This window comes from Elephantulus edwardii, unplaced genomic scaffold (assembly GCF_000299155.1).
Source record: "Elephantulus edwardii isolate Elephantulus edwardi_28Jun2011 unplaced genomic scaffold, EleEdw1.0 scaffold00073, whole genome shotgun sequence".
NCBI lineage: Eukaryota > Metazoa > Chordata > Mammalia > Macroscelidea > Macroscelididae > Elephantulus > Elephantulus edwardii.
In genome coordinates, this window is record NW_006399823.1 from 13,987,174 (window position 1) to 14,009,355 (window position 22,182).

Below are 22,182 nucleotides of genomic sequence, written 5' to 3' on the forward strand. Positions count from 1 at the left end.
AAAGCAGTGTAAACATAATTATGTACTTCATACATCATATTTTAATTCTGTTTTACATCACAGACAATATTAATTTTTTAAAAAATAGCTTGATTTTAGTGACAGGGATGTTGAAGATTACTTCAACATGTAAAAGGACTTATAGAGGTTTTTCTTAAAATGATGCACAATCAGCACCTTAATCAAACCCGTATTTTAGTAAATGTGAATGGCCTGATAAATTTGATTTTTCAAAATTTGTGTTAAATCTTATATAAATCCATGATGGGTGATCAAAAACACTTTCTAATTTGTTAACTGTCTTATTAGGTACTATTTTGTCAAGCTATTCTTTGGACCCCATACCTTGTAAGGAAGATCTGTAGGCGATGTCAGTGCCACAACTGTAGAGATGACATTTTGATATAAAAAGGAAATAAAGCAGCGCCACCCTATACAAACAATGTTGCAGTGACAAATGAAATGTCAGTAGAGGTCTATTGTTGTGTAATGTCAAAACAAAATGTCAGCCATTTTCCATGGAGACACTATTATGATATCAAAGTGAAACCCTATCAGTGCCAATCTGGAGAGACAGTGTTGTTGTTAGGTGCTGTTGAGTTGGATTCATCTCATAGCACTGAATGTCCTGAAGAGGGAACCCTGACTGATTCTGAGCCATCCTTGCAATCAGTGCTTTGTTTGAGCCCAGACTGGCAGCCACTGTGTCAATCCAGCTTGTTAAGAATCTACCCCCTTTTCTCCAACCCTTTACCAAGCATGATGTCCTTCTGACCCTTCCTGATAATACACCCCAAAGTACATGACATAAAGTCTCTCCATCCTCACTAAGGAACATTAATACAGTACTTCTTTCAAGTGAGCTTTGTTTATTCTTCTGGCAGTCTGTCATATATTTAATCCTACAATTGTAATTTGACCAAAGAACCAACAATAGTATCTGTAGAGATCTGTGACTTCTCAATGTCAGTGTAACTTCATGGTAGATGGTTGGCTTATGTCACACATGGGTAGTATTTCAGTTTACTTTATGTTTCTTTTGGAACTCAAAATAACTTCTAAAGTAGTTCTTTAGCATTTAATGACTGGGTTAGAATATTGCTATTTATATAGATATCAATGGCTGTGTCTGTTATCTTTCTGTATGCCTTCAGGCCTTTTGTTGCTATCAAACATGTAGTGAGTTACATTTGATCTTAGCTTCCCTTTACACGTGGTTTTTGGATGTCAGTTCAAGGTATAAAATACAAGCAAGGGAGTATTAGGTTCTGCTTATAGAGGATCATATTGAGTTTAAACAGATGCTTTGCTCTGTCCCTTTCTTATATGCCATCAGGTAGGTCCTGGCACTACTGCTACCTTGGTGAGCCTTCAGGTATTAAGGCTGGTTTTAAAAGGTACACCTGAATAGCTTTGCCCTCTCTATTCCTGGTTCAGTAGCACCTTGACTGCTCGGTCTGTTTGCTAGTCCTTTGTTGTTATTAAAACATTAAAAATCCCCAGTTTTTTAAAAACAAAACAAGACCCTAGACAAGTAGTTCTTAAAAATCTGTAAGCATGTTAGGATCCCTGGTGACTCATGGATTAAGTGGATTGTTAAGTAAAAACTTGCTAGTTCTGATCCACCAGCTGATTTGGAGGAGAAAGATGAGCCTGTCTGCTTTCATAAGCATTTACCACTTTGGAAATCCTATGTATGGGGCAATTCTACTCTGTCCTATAGGATCCTGGTGAATCAGAACTGACTTGAGGGTAATGGTTTTGGGGTTCTTGTAAACATGCTAAATTGAGGTGGGTTTGGTTTTTTGGTTGATATTTTTTAACCCAAAATAAGTTATTTAAAATTTAGTAAAGCAAAAAAATGTCTTTGGACACCATATCTTAGACATACAGGATTGAGAGTTTTTTCTATATAAATGAAAAAGGTCAAAAAGTTTTTATCCACATTTTAAACAATTTGAGCTTGAAATTCAGATTGATTTTTTTTTTTTTTTTTTTGCCTAGAGATTGAGAGACAGACAAAGTAAAGCTAGGAAAAGAAACTTCCCCAAGAATGCTGTGACCATAAAATAATTATGTATTTATTTTTGTTGTATTAATCAGCTACAATATAGTTTAAAATTGTGTGTTTAGCAAGCATGATATAATAGGGTCTCAATTAGTTAGAAACCAATCAAGCAAACCCACAATTAGCCAATGTACATGTAACCTTGCATTTTTAGGTGAAAGAGATATGTTCCTGCACAGCGATACTTTTGGACTTTTCCCAAAATATCATCCAAGACAGGAAAAGCCACTTGGAGTAATGTCTTGTGGTGAACAGGGGATGATTCATCCGGATTTCTCCCCATTTCTTCTCAGGGTTCTTGATAATTAAAATTAAAGGCAGTGACAATATAAAACCTTTTTTAAAAAATTATACTCATCACTCCTTTTTTAGCATGGAAGGTGCATTTAATGCTCAGCAGGGTTTTTTTAAAAGCGAAAGCATTGAAACAAAAAGTAATCATGGTAGGACTTTCAATTAATCAAGTAGTTCTTCTGAGACTAGGATTATTCAGAATCATATACCAGGCTTAATTTGTTTATATGTGTTCACTGGTGGACTAGTGGCAGGAAGTTTCATTACAATCCCAATAGCACATGGTTCAAATCTACCAGCTACTGTGCTAGAGAAGGATGGGCAGTCTCCATCTGGGCAATTAACTGCCTCTGAAAACCCACCAGAGGGTCAACTACGGGTCGATTCTGACTCGATGGTACACAACAACAATGCATGCATTAGGCATAGAACTATCTCTTAGAAAATGACGTCAGCTTTGTAGTGTGGTGACACCTGGAGTTGTGTTCCCAGTGTGTGCTTCTGTAGCTTTGGTAGGACGGTACTTTGCAGAACACAATGAGATGTTCTTCACCATGAACATTCAGTGGAATTTAAGATAACAGAAAAGTTATCTTAAATGGGAGAAGAAATGGGAGCTTGCCATTATTTGGCAAGGAAATGAAGAGTGAAGACCAACAACTATTGAAATGGGGGTAAAATGATAATTATTATGTTGACCAAAGGGAGTAAAATTGTGTGATCAGCATCTAAAGTCAAACTGAATTTCTTCACCTGTCAGAGAAAAGAAAAACCGTTTTGAGCATAATGCTAAAAGGTGTGCTTCAGGGAAAATGTTTATAGAACTTGGAACTTTTTACATCATATATTCAGTGCTTAAAAATTTAGTTCCTGAGTTAACTTTACACACACACACACACACACACACACACATACTCTCACACTACACTCACAATTAGTTCCAAAAAAAGGATAGAAACTACCATCAATATCACATGGAAGCAAAATACTGCTGAAGATCATTAAAAAACACTAGAACAGAATATAGAGAACTGCCAGAAGTTCAGGCTGAATTTAGAAGAGACCATGGTACCAGGAATATCACTGCTGATGTCAGGTGGAAGCAAAGAATACCAGAAGAATGTTTATTTGTACTTTATTGACCAGGCAAAAGCATTTGACTATGTGTCTTATAACAAATTATGGCTAAGATCAAGAAGAACGGGAATCCCAGGACACTTGATTGTGTTCATGCGAAGCCTGTACCCATACCAAAAATCTATTATCCGAACAGAGCAAGGGAACACTACATGGTTTGAAACCAGAAAAGAGTTGTTTCCTTTCTTCATACCTATTACAATCTATATGCTGAGCAAATTATTTGAGAAGCTGGACTCTATGAAGGAGAACGTGGCATAAAGACTGGTTATCAATTACCTTCATTATGCAGATTACACAAGCCTGCTTAGTGAAAGTGAGGAGGACTTGAAGTGCTTGCTGCAGTAGATCAAAGACTACAGTCTTCACTGTAGATTGCCTCTCAATGTCAAGAAAACAAAAATTCACTACTTGCCCTGCCATTAATGTTATGATAGATGGAGGACAAATTGAAACTGTTAACTTCATCTTACTTGGATCCAAAATCAGTACATTTGATATCAGCTGTCAGGATGTCAGGAGACGTATTGCGTTGGGAATGTCTGCAGTCAAGAACCTCTCCAAATTATTGAGGAGCAGTGATGTTACTTTGAGGACTAAGGTATGCCTTATTAAGACCATTTCAGGTCTTTTCAGTCATTTGCTACTGAGACCTGGACAGTGAATAAGGATGAAAGAAAAAGAATTGATGCCTTTGAGCTGTGGTGTTGGATAAGAGTATGGCATGTCCTCTGGGCTGCCAAAAGAACAAACAAATGTATCTTGGAGAAAGTGCAGCCAGAGTGCTCCTTGGAGGCAAAGATGATTAAATTTCATCTCACATGCTTTAAGCATGTTGCTAGCAGAGGCTATTCTCCAGAGTGGGGCATCATGCTTGGGAAGATGGAGGAATGGTGAAAGAGAGGAAAACTCAAACAAATGAATTGGCATAGTGACTGCAGCAATGGGCTCAAGTGTGTCAAAGATTGTTAGGATGGCGCAGCATAGGTCAGAGTCTAGATCTCTTGTCCATAGGTCATTAAAAGTCGTACTCAACTTGATGTCATGTACCAGTAGCAGTCCCTAAAACTTTGTGGTGGCAAGTAAGCAACATAACCTTGTTATAATAATAATAAGCATCTACTATCATTTCGGAGGCCAACCTCTGATTGACTGTAAACAATCAGTTAAAAAAGACCTACTGCCTTCAGACTGGTAGGTTTACAGCCTCTGAAAACACCACTGGGGGGTCAGCAATGATTTGGTTTTGACTCCACAGCACACCACCACCACAACAACAAAAACAACATTATTTTGGAACATTTACATTAATGTTTTTTTATACTGGAAAAGAAAAGTGTAAGTACTTGTTTTCTTTTTGGAAAATCATCACAGTGAGTTGGAATCAAATCAAAGGCCATGGGGTTTTGGGTTTTTTTTAAAAAAAAACAAAAAACATACCCAAAATGATACATACTAATAATAAACATAGAGTAAATTTAATTTTAACCTAAAAGAAAGTCATCCCTTCTACTTTTTCCTCTTGAAAACCCCTACAAAAGAGCAATGAGGATGAGGAAACAGAAATAGAAGTTCCATTTTAATCTGAAACAGATATATCTTTAAATCACAATATATTGTTAGCGAATATTCCCAGAATATCAAGAACTAAGTGTTGGTTCTTGGTTGCTAGTATGGAGTGTACTGGTTGTGGATTCAAGCAAGATGAAGTTTTTGACAGGTTCAATCTTTTCTCTACCTCTCCATCTAATATGATGTTTATTAAGGATGAATGTTGCCATCCTTAGCATATGGGCAATGAAGAAAAGATCTCTAGCAAATAATAGATAGAGGACTTGGGAATCAAATTATCAGATTTTCAGCAGCAACATGTGAAGTTGTAGAGCAGCATTTCAGTTGTTGAAAGGTTATGATTTATAACATGGAATTCCATACCTAGCCAAACTATCATTCAGGGGTAAAGATAGAACAAGGACCTATTTTTCAATATCCACAGAAACATTTTTCCTTTCCTTTCTTTAAACTTACAGTACAGCTTCTAAAATGCTGTAGTGTGAGACGGCTAATGAACTTGAGAGTAATGGTAAAGGGACGTGCCAGGGCTTCTGTATAGGTAACTGGAGAGCATCCAGTCAAGAGTGGAACAGGCAACAGGAAGGCTCCAATTTGGAGAGCACCAAGAAAAATTTGGAATTGATGAAACAGCTATAATAAATTTATGTTAAAAAGCTATCCATTGTGGAAAGAATTAGAGATGGGCTAAGAAGTTGGACATAAAGAAGATTAACATCCAAAAAAAAGGAAGCAAAATCATAATACACCACTTGATTTAGCAGTGAACAGTATTTGTGCGTGTGTGTATTCATAATCATGTAAATATTGAAGGGAAAAAAACATTTACAAGTTGTGCAGTATGTTGCTTTTGTGTGTTGCTGAGGTGGCTATGACTCATAGCAACACTGAACAAGGGCTCTGAACCTTTCCTATCCTGAGCCAACCTCACTGTCTCCAACACACCTGACCCCATTGCCATAGTCAATGTGTCAATCTGTCTCATCCAGGGTCTTCCTTTCTTCTGCTTACCAAGCATGATGTCCTTGAGGAGTAAACCAAACCCACTTCTGTTGAGTCAATTTTAACTCATAGCAACCCTCCCTCAGATTTCTGAGCTTCAAAATCCTTATGGGATGAAAGACTATCTTTGTCCCACCACAGAGCTTGTGGATGTGAAACACCAATCTTTCTGTTAGTATCTCAGCATGTTACACATTGTGATTACCATATAGAAGAAAATGGATACTGCTTCTACCTTAGGAATAAGTCAAATATCGTTTAAAATTAATCAAGAGAAAGTTGAATAATCATGGTAACCAGAGAGGAAGAAATGCAGATAAATGCTAGAGGAATATGGTTAAATGTGGTTTGTTGTAATTAGCTTTAATTTTGGGTCATAGATTCTTTGTGAGAATTTGTTACCAATATTGATTAGAGTTATTGTAAATTGCTGTCTAAAAGAAAGAAAGCAAACCATGCAAGAATCATTGATGAGAATGTATCACAAAGCAGGAGTTAGGATTGATCTGAGTGGCTCAGGTTGAATTAAAAACAAATATCATGGGGGGGGAAAATGATAGGAATTGTTTTTCTTGGGGTTGCATAGTCAAAGAGATTCAGTAGATGAATTCAGTAGATGTGATGAAGCAGTAGATTATTTATTTCCATTTAAGCCTCTGTAAAAGATAAACTATGTGTGTGCATTACCTTGAGAAATGTAATTTGCAAAAATATGAAACTAAATAATACTAACTTATACATATATTAATGTTTTATAGTTTACAAAATTCTGTGAGACTATTAAGACTATTGTTGCTACCTCCCTTTATAAGCTGTAAAAGCTGGCACTCAGAATTTAAACTCATTCCAGTGTACCTTATTCATTTAAGTCATATTTAATATCATGTAATCAATCCTGAATTCTTAATAAGCTTCTGATTATTCAGAATGGCATGAATGCATGGAGTATATAAGTCTAGCGATGATTTCATGACATTTTGGCTAAATAATAAGGGAAACACAAAAAAGGTATGGGCAAATATGTTTTCCTCATAAAAATTTAGCAAATTCTGTAATGAGAAGTTAGATTGGTTGACATTTCTATCTCATTTGTTCCTTTTATCCAGATTAGTAGATGTGTAAGTTGGGACATGGCCAAATCCTGAAAAGAAGCCAAGAAAATTATTAGCTAGTAATTAGGGAGTTAATCAAGAGCACAAATAAATGAAAATTTAAAAAAAATCATCAGAAATATTCCAATAATCTTTCAAATGTTTGAAAAGTAGTACTAATAAACTTCATTTAGGCATATCCAATATTCTCTTTTTCTTCAGAAAATTAATTAATAAATGCATATTTAAGTACTTTAATTCTAGTTCTCAAAAGAATTAGTTACCCTTTCTTGAAACCTTTAGTTACTGTATCTCCTGTTTTCCATTTTTACTCATTTCAGAAAATCCTTATAGAACTTAACCATAATTTCTATTTAGGGCATAATAAATACTGCATTGCATTCAGGTTTTTACATTTTTTTAAAAAACCCAACACTTCATATTTTTTATATAATATTTTGCAATTATCTGTCCTTAAAGACAGAGAATACAAAGAAAATGTTAGCCTTGAATTCTATGTAATCATTTCATGATTAAAGAATTAAAATAATGGTTCTATAATTAGTTTCTATGTCTGTCTGATGAAACCTCTAATATGAAAAAGAACTTGATAATAATTTTATTTTGTCATCAAAACCCATTAGGTTTTACAATTTAATTTCCATTGCCCTTTTTATTTCAAATGTTCATAGTGCATTCCTGATTTTTACTACAGTTCAAGATTTTCCCTATAGGATGGAATTCTTTTAGCTCTTTTAGAGTCAGACATCTAAAAGGGTATTTCAGTTTAGACTTTGACTGTGTGTCACAACTGCCTAACCTTTGTGTCCCCAGTGGTTTCTTTGACTGAATAATATCATCCATAAACTTTCTTCAGCTCTCTAATGCATTAGAATACCTTACGTGTCCTTGCCATTTATCGGACAGTTCAAGAAAAGTCACAATCTAGGAAAAGTAAATGTACTTTTGGCATTAATCCCATTTTCTCATTGCTTCTTGCATTGTCCAAAGTAAAACAATACTCTTTCATTCTTGAAAAAAAAATTGTTGCTATCTCTAAGAAGACATCTATACTGATGAAGTACTCCTGCACAGTATTTTATACTTCCTCTAAGTCATTTGTTTAACGCTATGCAGTATCTACTAGGAAGACTTTGAAGACTCTGGTCATGGATTCACCTGTTTGTAACACCTGAGGTCTAGGGAAATTTAATCTGTTCATTTTCACATTTGTGGAATTTTAAGCATCAACACAAAAACCAGTTGCTGTAGGGTTTACTCAAATTCATGATGAGCCCATGCTTTTCTGAGAAGACCTGGGCTCAATACGTGTTTCAGTGTCTGATTTTTTAGAAGTACAATGGATCAACAACAGGCCTTTCTTCTGAGGCATCTCAGGATAGAGTCCATCCTTCCTCCCGCTGTCAAATTAGCAGCCAAGCTCCATCACACAGCATCATGACATTCAAAGGTCACTTATGAAGTCCTTTACTAAATATTGTGCCTTTCAGAAGAACTTTGATGATGAGCTCTTTGTTGGCAGCCAAAGCAAAACCAATCAAAAATAGCACTAAATAACACTCCTTTGGCGAGTTTTAAGCAAATGCTTCATTGGGAATGTTGGCTACATCAGAATTCGTTCCTTGCATTATTTCTGTGAAACTTGCCAGTCACAAACTGCTACCTAGGGCTCACAATGCAGAATCTTTTCTTCATGTATTTATTGTTGAGTTCTGTCATTAGGTATGTGTACTCACGTGTGTGTTCTCTGTAGCTGGAGGAATTCCCCACGAAAAAGTAAAGCTAATTTTTTCTCACTCTTGCCTGAGACCAGTGACAGGCTAATAAGGAAGAGTGATGATAGTAATAAAGTGGGGCGAGCGGTACATTCCTGAGATTTTGCTGCTTATAAAATGATAGCCCTGTTACAAAATGACCACAGAGGGACTTGGACCAAAATCTCCTCTGGAGTCTTCCTAATGGTGAGAAGTGACCCTCCCTCTGATCCAGAAAGCATCTGAGATCAGAAACACCATCACATCAGAAGCAAATGCAGTATTAACAGCTTCAGTGACCACCTTTTTAACCCAGAGAATATAGCTGTATGTTTTTAATTTGTTATGATTTATTACACTGAAATTGGTGTGAAATGGACAACAAATCATGGGTGTCAGAATCTGGAAATGAATTTTATCAGCGGAGGAAAGTGAGTGCCTTTGGGATTTGCATAAGTTTCTCATCATTCCTTTCATATTACACATGATGACTCAAACTGAAAATAAACTGAAAATGACATGATATTTCTTAAGTAGCTAATTTCACGTGTACATATAGACACATATAAATATAGCCACTTACCCCATTTTAAACTTTGCTTATAATTCAAGGTGACTTGTACCAACTCACAAAAATATTTGTCTAAAAACCATAAGTATTTAGGCTATTTGTTTCATATCACAAATGTCCATTTTTACCTATGGAGGAGAATGCAAAATTTATAGTATCAAATAGAGTTTACTTACCAACTTTATTTTTTTTTCCCGTTCAAATTTGGAAGTGGGAATTTAGACCAACTCTCAATTACAAAAATGCTAAGATGCAAGTAGAAGTAGGATCTATCCCAAAACTTCAGATGTTCTAAATACCCTTCAGCATTGCAAAAAAGCTGCCCTTGTTTGAGACCAACTTTGCATGCATAATTAATTTGAGCTCTGCATTTCTACTTCACCACCAGAAGAGAAATTGAATTCAGGTGTTTGGTGAACATATGGGGGATTTTCTGTGAATTTATGACCTGTGGTTTGAGTGTAAAACCCCAAGATACTTGCTGATAAAACTTAATGAAGCTTGTGCAGAGGAGCTATTTTTATTTGTAGTTTAGTAATTGATACATTTCTTTGTTTAACCCTCCCACCCTTTCCCCCATTCCTCATAAATCTTCCAGCTTGAGAGAAAACAGCCTTCTTGGAAAGTCCTGGTCTTACCCAGCTTGGTCTGAGACTTTCCAAATTGGAAAGTTCAGAGTTCTCTCCGGCCAAAACATTGTATTCGGTTCCTTTTCTTTTAATTTAGCAATTTATGTTCCTTCACTTGTGCGAGTGACACGAGGCAAATCCATATGCTTGTCATAGGCACCAGGAGTGGACGTGTTTCACCAACAAGTTGCCAGCGGTCACTTCGCCCTCATGGCAGCCCCACGTGTGACAAAGCCGAATGGTGGTCTTGGAGTTCTCAGTGGCTGGGAGCTTCTGCAAGTAAATCGCCTGGCATCTCATCTGGCATCTCCAAGGTGCCTCTGGGTGTATTCAAACTTCTAACATCTGGTTAGTGGTATCAACCAGGAATTCCTAGAGGAACAAAGCCTTCCAGGGAGATGACACTACATTTTTCTTTTTCAAGGAAGCAACTTAGAGGCATAATATTGTTGTTTGCTCAAATTTAAGCAGCAGATTCATTGCATTTAAAGGTTTTCTGCTCCCAAATGAGAACACCTTAAAGGGACAGAAACCTGCCTGACATACTTTAGAAATACCTCTCTGTCTGTCTGTACCTCTGATTTTAATAATGCTCCTGATTTGAGTGCCATGAGGGAAAACAAATGATGAGTGTTCCATTTTAACATACGGCATGTAATGGGTTTAATGAGAAATCTGTGTTTGCTCACTAATTTAGAGCAATTAAGAACTCAGTTCTGACATCTGTAGATTATAACTATTTATCTGGCGATTACACGATTCAGGAATATTTTGTGGAATTGCTAATCAGTATGGAAAAATATCAAAGAGGAAAGGAGGTTGTTTGTGTGCAGTCTCTGGATGGTGTTATTCCGTGGGAGAGGTGGGATTCCTGTTCAGTTCAGTGACATTTCCCCCTCCCAGTGCTTTAGTCATCCCTGTTCAGGAACTTGTTTGTATCCACTTTATCATGCTGACAATCTGTCTGTTTTGAAAGGATTACAACTCTGTACATCGGTGCATGACATCACAGTAAGACATTGCTTAATGATCTGAGACGCTGTGGTCATTGCTGCCTGCCTGTTACTGAAGCTCCGTGACAGATATACCCTGCGTGTGCTTTTTTCCACTGTCACATTTTTCCTACTCTGGTCCTGGTGTCTGCTTTCTGTGGCATCTATGAAACAGTTGAATTGTAGATTTCCCAATGGTGCAAGGCTAGGGACTAAGAGTTTTTCCTTTGATGGGATGCAAGAAGAATGAGTAATTAGATGAAGAAGGAAGACAAGATCTGCTTTTTTCTCCAAAGAGAATGTTTGGAAAAGGAATCTTACTTGAAAGATGTTTCACATGATAGATTAGATCTTTAGTCCTTCCATTTCCATAACTGCTAAGGAAAACTGTAAAATACATTTCCCCCCCTGACTAAATACACAAAACCACAGAAACTTTACAATACATATTGAGTATTTAGTTGATTCTGACCTAAGATGATGCTCGTATGTCAAAGTTGAAAGGTGTCCTGAAGATTTCAGTGATGAATTTTTTCAGAAATAGCCACATTTTCCTGCCGCAGTCCTACTGAAGAGATTCAGAGCTCCAACCATTCGGAAAGCAGCCAATCGAATGATGATTTTCACCGTTTGGAGACTTTGTTGTTACCTGAAGACGTTGTTAAGGCTGAGAAAAGTAGAGATTCAAGAAAAAAGCATCCCGAGTAAATAAATTGAGTCTTGGAAGCTTGAACTTACTGGGTTGTTTTGTTTTTTACTTTTAAAGTATGCTGAATCCCTTTTCAGCAGGACGTAGCTAAGAGAATATGCCGTCCCCTTTTCCTTATGAATCAGGATGAAGTCTCTCAGGGAGGAGTGATAGGGAATGGCAAAGTACTCACTGACAAAGGAGATTAATCAGAACTGGCTTTGACAAGCACTGTGGCAACTGGACAATTAAAACAGACTTTCAAGAAGGGGAAAAAAAGAAGAACAAACTGGGGAGGAGGGTAGAGAAAATAGTGCAAGAATGAATGAATGAAAACCCAGAATCTCTGTAGATGTTCATTAAAATTAATAAAATTTAATAATTAAAAAAATAAAGTATGTTGAGAGATAGACCATAATGATTTTCCAGAAGTTGTGAATGTGGAAACCCAGAATCTGAGAAGCAATAGAACTTTGAATAGCAGGAAGTGAAAAAGAATGAATTTCCTAAGTGGAGAGGTTTGGCAGTTAGCAGGGCAATAGTGGGCTGCTTTCCTTTGGTGTGTACCTGGGATACTTCCAGGATATACATTCTAGAGATCCATCAACAGGAAAAAACATTAAATGTGGTGTTTCAGTATTTCAAGGTCATGGCTATAATTTTCAAATTGGCTGGGAGTGAGTGAATATGTGTGTGTGTATAATTGGGAAAAGAATAATGATCCCTTTTTTATCCCTTGTAATTGGATGCCAAGCACAGGTGTGAAATTCACCAACATTTGCAATAGACATTTGTAAATAGGCCAAAAAAGTAAACTGCTAAGGTTGAGAGGTGTTGTTGTTGTTGTTGTTATGTGCTGTCGAGTCGCCTGCGACTCATAGCGACCCTATGTACAAGGCTGAGAGGTAGATAACAACAACAACAACAAAAAATTAAATGGTCAAAGATATAATATGACATAGAACAAAAATCCTTAGTATGTACCTGTTTTGCAAACAGGTCATTTAAAGGACGTCTGCCAAGTCTTAGATCCGAAGTGAGGTGAATTTTAACCAGAAATATCTCCTTGTGGAAGGGTGGAAGGACAGCGCAAGAGAGGAAGCCCTTCGATGAGATGGGTTGATTCAGTAACTGGGGTAATGGGGGTAGGTGTGTCAGAGACAATAAGATTGGTACAGGATAGAGCAGGGTTTAGGTCTGTTGGACATAGGGTCAGTATGAGTCACAGGTGATTAGATGGCACATAACAACAACAACAACATCTCCTTGTGAGTGGTGGATTAGTCTCACAGGCCATCAATCTCTGCAAAAAAAGAAAGAAAATGGAACTGGGAATGAGTTCTTGAATTCAGTATCACAAGATGGCCTAGCTGGTAGGTGGATTTCTGCCACATTCTAGGAAAACTCTCATATCCTTGCCTTTATCTTGAGGGCTAATTTTTAGTTATCCATGTACCAAGTCAAAGTATTCTTGGTGAGCTGATAGGAGTATTGACAAAAGGAGCGAAGGCAAGTACTTGGCTAGATTCTGCAGAACATTCTTGACCATAAACTGGTGTTCTGTCAAAAGTACATTTGATTGGTTTCATGTGCTAAAATCTGGCAGTTACATGTTTCAGTCACATCTTGTGCTGTTTTTCTCAGAGACCAGAACTTTGCAATGACTAACTATATAAATGATAGTGGTGAAATTCATTCATAAAATTTCATTCCTCTAATATCTTTTTATGTTGTTCTTTTAACCCTACATACTTTTGCTACAGGCAGTATTTATTGATTCCAGCAAAGGATATGTATGGCCCAGTTCTTCTTGCTCCTAGGCCATTTCCCCCCTCCCCCCCTTCCCATTTACTCCAAATATATACAACCCAAATATCATGGGCCCAGTGCTGTTTGTATGATGTAATGATGGGTAGTGATGGTGGTGGTGGTGGTGTGTGTGTGTGTGTGTTTCAGGAAGGTTTGTTTAGAGAATTCATTAGTAATTTTGCCATAGTGTTTCTGCATAACAAATAGCCTAAAAAATCAATGACAAGCAAAAACGAAACATTTGTTTTGGGGGATTTCTGTGTGCTCTGATGGCCTAGTGGCAAGAAGCTGCATTACAATGCCAGAGGCACATGGTTCAAGGCCACCAGCAAGCTGCTCTGCGATTAACTGCCTCTGAAAACCCACCAGAGGGTCAGCCAACAACAGAAGCAACACAATAACAGATATCTATAGATAGATTGAGAATTAACTGAGCTGGGTTCTTCTGAGCTTAAATTAAACTACTGATTGAATCTAGATATGTTCCATGTAGCTCTTATCTTTTTAATATGATGAACATTTATCTTCCCATGATGAACAGTAGAAATACAGGAGCATACCTCTACCTTGCAGTGAGTTTTCATACCCTTGTTTGCATCATATCTGCTATTGTCCTGTTTGTCAGAACAAGCTACACAGCCAAGGCCAACAACAATGGAGTATTTGTTTTCTAGTAGCAACTTGTATGTCTTTTTCTGTGGGCCTGGGGCCTGGACTCAGCTCAGCTGCATCCTCTCACTTAGGATCCTACAAGGCTACAATCAAGGTATCAGCCAGCCTAGGTTCTCATTTGAAAGCTCAACTAAAGAAACATCAGCCGGCCACTAACTGTTTCTTACAGCTATAAGAAGGTTCCTTCTTCAAAGTTAGCAAGAGGGAAAGGGGAGAAACTAGCAAGTAGGTAGTATGCTCTTGTGAAGTGACATAAACATAATCATCTACATCCCATCACTTTTGTCTCATTTCATTGGTTAGAAGCAGTCATTGGTTCTACCCCTCTAAAGGAGAAGGGGGTTGCACAGAGGTTTCAAAAGGCAGGTATCATGGGGCCTTAAAGTCTCTCCATCATTGTTATGTGAGCATGTATTCCTCCCACAGAGTCAAAAGCAGAGGGAATGAATAGTTGCTGAATTGTGATGTAGTTGGCCTGGCTGAAGTGGCATGCAATATATATATATATATATATATATTCAAAATTGGGAAGGGTGTACGCCAGGGATGCATCCTATCTCCATACCTTTTCAACCTATATGCAGAACAGATTATCCAGGAGGCTGGGCTCTATGAGGAGAAATGTGGGGGTCAAGATTGGTGGACGATTTATCAACAATCTACATTATGCGGATGACACAACCCTGCTTGCTGAAACTGAGGAAGACCTGAAGCGACTGCTGCAGAGTGTCAAGGACTGCAGCCTACAATATGGATTGAGGCTCAATGTCAAGAAGACAAAGATTCTCACCACTGGACCAATTGGCAGCATCAGGATGGATGGTGAAGAGATTGAGATTGTACACAGCTTTAGTTGGCTTGGCTCCATAGTCAACACTCTTAGCACCAGCAGCCAGGAAATTAAAAGGCGCATTGCCATGGGAAAGACTGCTGTTAGGGACCTCTCCAAAGTGCTGAAGAGCAATGGTATCTCTTTGGAGATTAAGGTGCGTCTGATACAGGCCATGGTCTTTGCAATCACTTGTTATTCATCAGAGAGTTGGACAATGATCAAGGAGGATAGAAGGAGAATTGATGCCTTTGAGCTGTGGCGCTGGAGAAGAGTATTGAGAATACCATGGACTGCTAGGAAAACAAACAGATTTGTCCTGGAAAGGGTTAAACTGGGTGGCTCCTTGGAGGCAAGGATTCTGAAGCTCCATCTAACATACTTTGGACATGTTGTGAGGAGAGACCGGTCCTTGGAGAGGGACATCATGCTTGGGAGGGTGGAGGGACAGCGCAGGAGAGGAAGGCCCTCTATGAGGTGGATTGATTCAGTGACTGGGATAATTGGGATGGGAGTGTCAGAGACAGTGCGATTGGCACAGGACAGAGCGGAATTTAGGGCTGTTGTACATAGGGTCGCTATGAGTCACAGGCGACTCGAGGGCACATAACAACACAACAACAACAAATGGATGTGATCAAAACAGAACTTAATGGGAGGGAAAAGGTTCTGTAATCATACTGCTTGATTCAGAGAATAATCATTAATGATGACTTGAAAGGGAGGGAGAGGAGAAGAACAATCAGTTTACAAAGGATAACATTGAAAGGAGAAGAATGTGAACTTGAGTAGTTAGGATAAAAGTCATCAAATTTGAGCCTGATTTCTTTGTCATTTTGGTAGAATTTGGAAAGATAAAGGAAAAGGCATTAAAGGACGAACACTATGAGCAACCTTGCTTTCCACACATCCTGGACAGCCCCTCTTTCCTTGGAATAGGTATTAGAATTGTTCTCCCTTCTGTGAGCAACATGCAAAGCGTGGTCAAAGTCACTCTCTTCTATCTTCCCTTCTGTTTCTCTTCTTTGGGAGGGAACAGAAATTAAACCAAACAGTTGCTGTCAAGTCGTTTCTGACTCATGGTGATTCCATTGTGTGCCAGAGCAGAACCACACTCCATAGAGTTTTCAATAACATATTTTTGGGAAGCAGATTGCAAGCTTTTCTTCTGAGGCCTCTCTGGATTGACTTGAACTGCCCGCCGTTAGATCAGCAGCCAAAGACACTAATCCCTGTGCACTGCCCAGGGACTTCTTTGGGAAGGACAGTGTATACCAAAATGACACCTCTTACTTAAAAAAACAAAAACAAAAACAAAAAACAAATGGAGTTGTTATTCTCTTTTCCTCTCAGTTCTGGATCGGAAAGCTATGTCTTTTATTCCAAGGTCCCCAGATTTCTTTTGCATAATTAAAAAATGCAAATGTCAAAGTATTTTTAATCCATACAGAATTAATCAGTCACATCACAACTCTTCGGCATATGGTGGCCTGAGAAGATAGGTCAGACCTGAAGTCCGCAGACTGCTATGTCCAACGTGCTACAGAAACAGAACCAGCACCAGCAGGAATTTTAGCAGAGACAAGGCTATCTGGACAGTGCCCAGGATGTCGTATTTACTATTTGTTTCTTGAGGTTGTTACTAGGGACCTTATCTTGGTGTAATGCATAAACAGCTAGAGAAGAAACAGATAAAGAAGATGGTATCTGCAGCATATAATGTAGATGTTGTAATGCAGCAGATCATTTTGGCTTCCAGAACAAAAAAAGCCACTGCTGTTGAGTTGATCCCAACTCATAATGACCCTACACAAATGGGTAGAATGGCCTTATAGAGTTTCTGAGTCTATAAATCTTTACAGAAACACACTGCCTCGTCCTTTTTCCACTGAGAGGCTGGTACAGTCAAACCACTGATTTTGGGTTAGCTTCATCCATTGCACTACCAGGGCTTCTCCCTATTTACTTACCTAAAAGGAAAACAACAATAAGCCAGTGTTACTAATTGGAGAAACTCTTATATTTTGGACTCCATAACAAATTGTGAAGGCATCACTGGGCTGTATCTCTTCAGGACAACAAACTATTCAAGCTCAGTAAGGGTTAGATAGACCCTCTAGACCAAGAGTTTTATTTCTGCTTCCCAACCCTTGTCATAAGATGTAAGTGAATGCCCCAGTGCAGTGGGGACCTTTCGAGCCAGAACTAACTCACAGCTGATCCTCCAGCAGGTTTTCATGGGCAGTTAGTTGTATGGGAGGAGATTCCTCATCCTTCTTTCACAGAGCAGCTGCTGGATTCAAGCCACTTCAGGGTTTCAGTACAGCTTCTTACCACTGAGCTTGTTAGGCACTTTAATTTGCCCCAGCAGTGAAGCCTGCTAATAGAAAGGTTGGCAGGTTTAATCTATCAGCACTTCTCTATGAGGACAAGACAGATGGCTGTCTCTGTTCTGATTCGCGGCCTTGGAAGCCCAATAGAAGATCACCAAGAGTCAGAATTGAATCAATGGCAGTTGTGTATGCATTTAAATGAAGCCAACTAGACCCTATTCTCAAAGTATAGTCCATGTAGCACCTGCAGTTCTTTCTTTCTACATATATGTGGATTTTTGGAGCCTGCACTGTTATAATGTACCAACACAGAGCTGACCCTCCAACAAGTTTTCATAGCTAGTAAAGTGCACGAGAGGAGATTGTCTATCTTTCTCTCACACAGCAGCTGGTGGATTCAAACCATGTTCCTTTGGGTGGGCAACACCATTCCTTACCACTAAGCCACCAGAGATTCCTTACTGAATCTGAATATGTAAATTAGGGGAGTCTCAGGAGTCAACATCTTTAGCTCATATGCTGAATGGTACTTCTGTCACACAGTGTGTGTGAGGATCAGTGTTGCCAAGTTTCTTTTTCTACTGTAAGGACATGATTGGGTTAGCATCCCTGTTCCTGTAACACATGTAAGACGGGCTCCAGTGCTGACCTGCAGAGAAGCTTGTTGCAGCATCTAGCGTGAGTTGGTATTTTCAGCAGTTTCTGCAAAGTGCATTTCAGTAGTGGAATCAGAAATTTCAGAAGCTTAATTGTATTAGTTCTGTGTCTCGGACAGCAGAGGTTGCAGATAATTCTGTATGGCAAAGATCTGAATCCCATATAATTCAAGGTCACATCATGTTTGTCTACCTTGGGATTCTCCAGAGTATTTCATCTGATGATCCCTTCCTCAATCTTGTCAAGAAAAGGAAGACCCAGAAAAACCCCTAATCAAGCAAGTATGCAAACCAAACCAATTCTCTTCATTCAGTTGGACTAAGTATTAATGCTGATATCTTAAACAGTCTTGCTTTTTCCATATGGACTGTTTACTCAGAAAACCGTCTCTCGAGTTCTCTTCCATGTGTAAGTCATGACTTAGTGACTCCCCATTACCAGTTATATTGTCTCACTCATCCATCTGATTGACTTAGGTGATACCTTTATTTTATCCCTCACAAAAAGAAAAAAAAAAATAATGAGCAACTTCATGTTGGCAGTGAATCTAAATATAAGTTGATAGGAGTATGTAGGGATTAGTCACTGTTGCTAATAAATATTTAAACTTTCCTTTAACTTCCTTGGCAGTTGAACCAACTTTAGAAGTCTAAATGTGAATTTATTGGCTGAGTATAGACAAACTCGAGAAAACAGAACTGAGCAGTTGCAATAGTTTCATCTCTGGAAGCCAGGATTTCACCTTCAGACTGCCAACTGTTGTTCCCAAAGGATGCTTGACGGTCTTCCAGTCTTTGGAAGTTATCATCAATCATGAAAACCACTGCAGCCTGTTTTCCAGCTTCAATCCTAAAATGGGTTTGCTGGTCTCAGACAAGTCAATTGGCTTTCTCTGGAGCATAGGAAAAAGGCAAGAAAATACAGAGTGGTGAAACAGTGGTCTTGCTGCCTGCTCAGATTTGGCAACTAGTGCAGAAGTGAATTCAAGAACTTGTTTTATACTTTAGAAAACATTGAGGTCACCAGAATTTAAAATCAAGAATGCAGTTTGACTTCTCTTCCTGTGCGATTAAGCTCTCTTATCAGTCACAGATAGTAGGGGATCAGATTTCATCAATGGTTTGAACTCCATGAACTTGATAATTATGAGGTTAAAACTATCTATGAGACATGAAAATAATAGAGAAATATTTCTGGTTAGACTTGTAAAACACTTTGTCAGTCAAGTCTCTTACAAGCCCCACATTAAAAGCTGTGAAGTGTACAAGGAACAAAAGAAGACACAGCTGGAAAGACGACATTGAGATTAATGATTGTTCACTCTTCTGTCTCCATGTCTTAGGCATTTAACCACTTTCCTGCCTTCTCCATCACAGTTTCACACCGAGAGTAAGGGCTCCATCCAGACTGGGCACTACATCTATAGACTGAGCATTAGCTATTATGGAAAGTTTATATGTCAGAATAAATGCTGTATTTAATTTTTAAAAACCAATGGGAACCACCACCTGCCAGACTCAAAAGTGTGGAGAGGAAGTTCTGAAACTGTGTTTTCATGTTGTCAAGCAGCACATTTCAGACTTGTTCATCTTTGATGTTTTCAGATGATTCATTCAAAAGACTTGTCAGAAGAACAACAAAGAGTTCGCAAGCTTTTATTGGCTGGGAAAATAATAAAAAATAATCTGCAGGATATTCACAAAGCAATAATAAAACTCATAGGGTGATGATAACAGGGACCCAAGAGATTAATAAGGAAATAGTACCACTTATTTTGGAGAACATTATTACTGTGGTCCTGTACGTACATACACACACACTTTCGGTTTGATGATTTGAAGCGATTAGAACCTCTCAAAATATATGGGAGTCTATGTAGACAGATGGTGACTGGGTGGCACAGTTAAGATCTTGACTACTGGCCAAAAGATTGGCAATCTGAGCCCATCCAAAGGCACCTCAGCAGACTAGCTTGACAATCTTCCCAAAGTCTCAATCCTGATTATACTCTGGGAGCATTTCCACCCTGCACACTTGGGGTTAGAATCAATTCAATGACAACAGTATTTGGATAGATGGTAGGTAGAGAATTGTATACCTTTGCCTATGATGGACTTTCCAAGCTCCACTTTCTAAATGACATCCCAAGAAGGATTACACAGCCAACAAAATCCAGACCCACTTTCTGAGTCACCAGGGCAATGTATTTCCCACAAGATCTGATCTTCCTCATAATAAGTTTTCCATTCTTCTAGGGATTGGATAGTAGGTGTATAAGCCTTGGTTCCTATCCTTAAGAGGTGCGAAATTTTTCTGGACAGACAATGGAGCTGATATACTTGCATAGCTTTCCTGTTAAGGAAAGGAACCAAAAGTGCTGTGAGATTCGCATCTATTTCATTTTTGTCATTGATCTGTATTACTCTTTCAAAAGCATTGTTTTAAAAATGTGTGTGGTGTTCTAGAGGAGGAGCTTTGGGATAAAATACATGGTTTATTGTCATAATACATGGCTGGAAACAGAAGCCAGATAATCTAGAATAATCTAGACTCTCATCTCACGTGCCCCATCAGCCAGCTGAAAGACTTCAGATAAATCACTTATCTTCTTCTAGTGTCAGTTTCTTCATTGGTGAAATGTGTATGTGTAAAATATTACCTTTTGTACTTTTGTTATAGGCTTCTAGGAGAATAAAATAAAATGCAATGCTGTACAAACAGAAGGAAACATTAACGAAATGGTTAAATCAAACTGCTACCCGAACTTATTTTAAAAATGCTTTTCATGTAAGCTCTGAGAGTTGCATTATGTATAAAGACCCTCTGATGACTCATAAATGGGATCTTCATATAATGACAATATGAAAATAATATTACACACTGGTGAGGTTGTGTTTTATGGTGTTAACTCACTTGATTATTACAACTTTGATATTTCGAGCAAAAGCGATTTTTCTCTCTAGTTGGTATATAAAGAAACCACAGCTCGGATGCCTTAAGTGTCTTAATCTAGGGATGTAGAGGAGCTAAGACTAGACTTTGATATTTCTGGCTTCATATGTAACGTCCTTTCAAAAAAAAATTCCCTGTTAGCACTTTGCCATATTACAGAAAGTGAATGAGGCTTTTAAAAAACAACATTCAAGAGAATATCTAAAAATAATACCCTCTTGGATAAGTCTTCTCTAAGACTTAATCATAAGTGAATCAAATGAAAACAAGCTTTAAATGCTCAGATATTGTTTTTTAAACTTCATTTCTTGTTAAGCAGCATCATTTCACAGCAAGCAGATATTCATTTTCATTATTGGCAACTGTAAATCACAGATTATAATTCTGAAGGACGTTCATTGTTTCCCCTTCTCTCTCTCTCAGCAGCAGATCGACTCCCAGCAATCATGATCGGATACAGCGACTGAGGCAGGAATTTCAACAAGCAAAACAGGATGAAGATGTAGAAGATCGGCGACGTACATATAGCTTTGAACAACCCTGGGTGAGTTTTTGGCTGTTCGGCTCAATAAATAGTCTTAGAACTTGGCAGCAGCATTGGCCGCTAAGCTATGATCTCAGTTCTCTGTGAAAAGGAGACAAGGTGGAGCCAGATCCCTTTGACCTTTAACTTATTGACCTTTGCCTTATTTCCATCTGGGTTTCATCATTGCTAATTTTATTTTATAGCTTGTTGCGCCATCTGTCCATTGCATAATTGAATTCATTGCCTTATGATAAGTCATAGGAAAAAGCAATTTTTGCTCCATTTTTTGCATTTAGTAAATAATTTTTCTATACATATGTTTTTCTTTCAATAATAAAGAGCCAAAAATAAATTAGTTGAACAAATATCGGGTGATGGTGGTTGTTAGGTGCCATCAAGTCAAGTATGACTCATAGCGATTCTATGAACAATAGATCAGAATCCTATCCTATCCTGTACCACTATTCAGCAATCTTTGTTATTTTATTCTTTTTGTGTATATATTACAACCTTCTGATTTATCTACCAATATCCCTATGCTTGCCAGAGTGATCTTTTAGAGGAAAACTTTGAATGACTTCTCCC

General features: G+C 38.1%; 1 protein-coding gene across 9 annotated transcripts in view; it reads left to right on the top strand.

Annotated features, from left to right (window-relative positions):
* The window catches only part of PARD3 (par-3 family cell polarity regulator), an 869,174-nt gene that overhangs the window by 816,359 nt on the left and 30,633 nt on the right, over positions 1 to 22,182 (top strand). For all 9 annotated transcript variants that reach the window (XM_006888934.1, XM_006888931.1, XM_006888932.1 and 6 more), the window contains one exon: positions 21,495 to 21,615. In XM_006888934.1, coding sequence (XP_006888996.1) covers positions 21,495 to 21,615 — 121 coding nt within the window. The remainder of the gene's footprint in view (positions 1 to 21,494; positions 21,616 to 22,182) is intronic.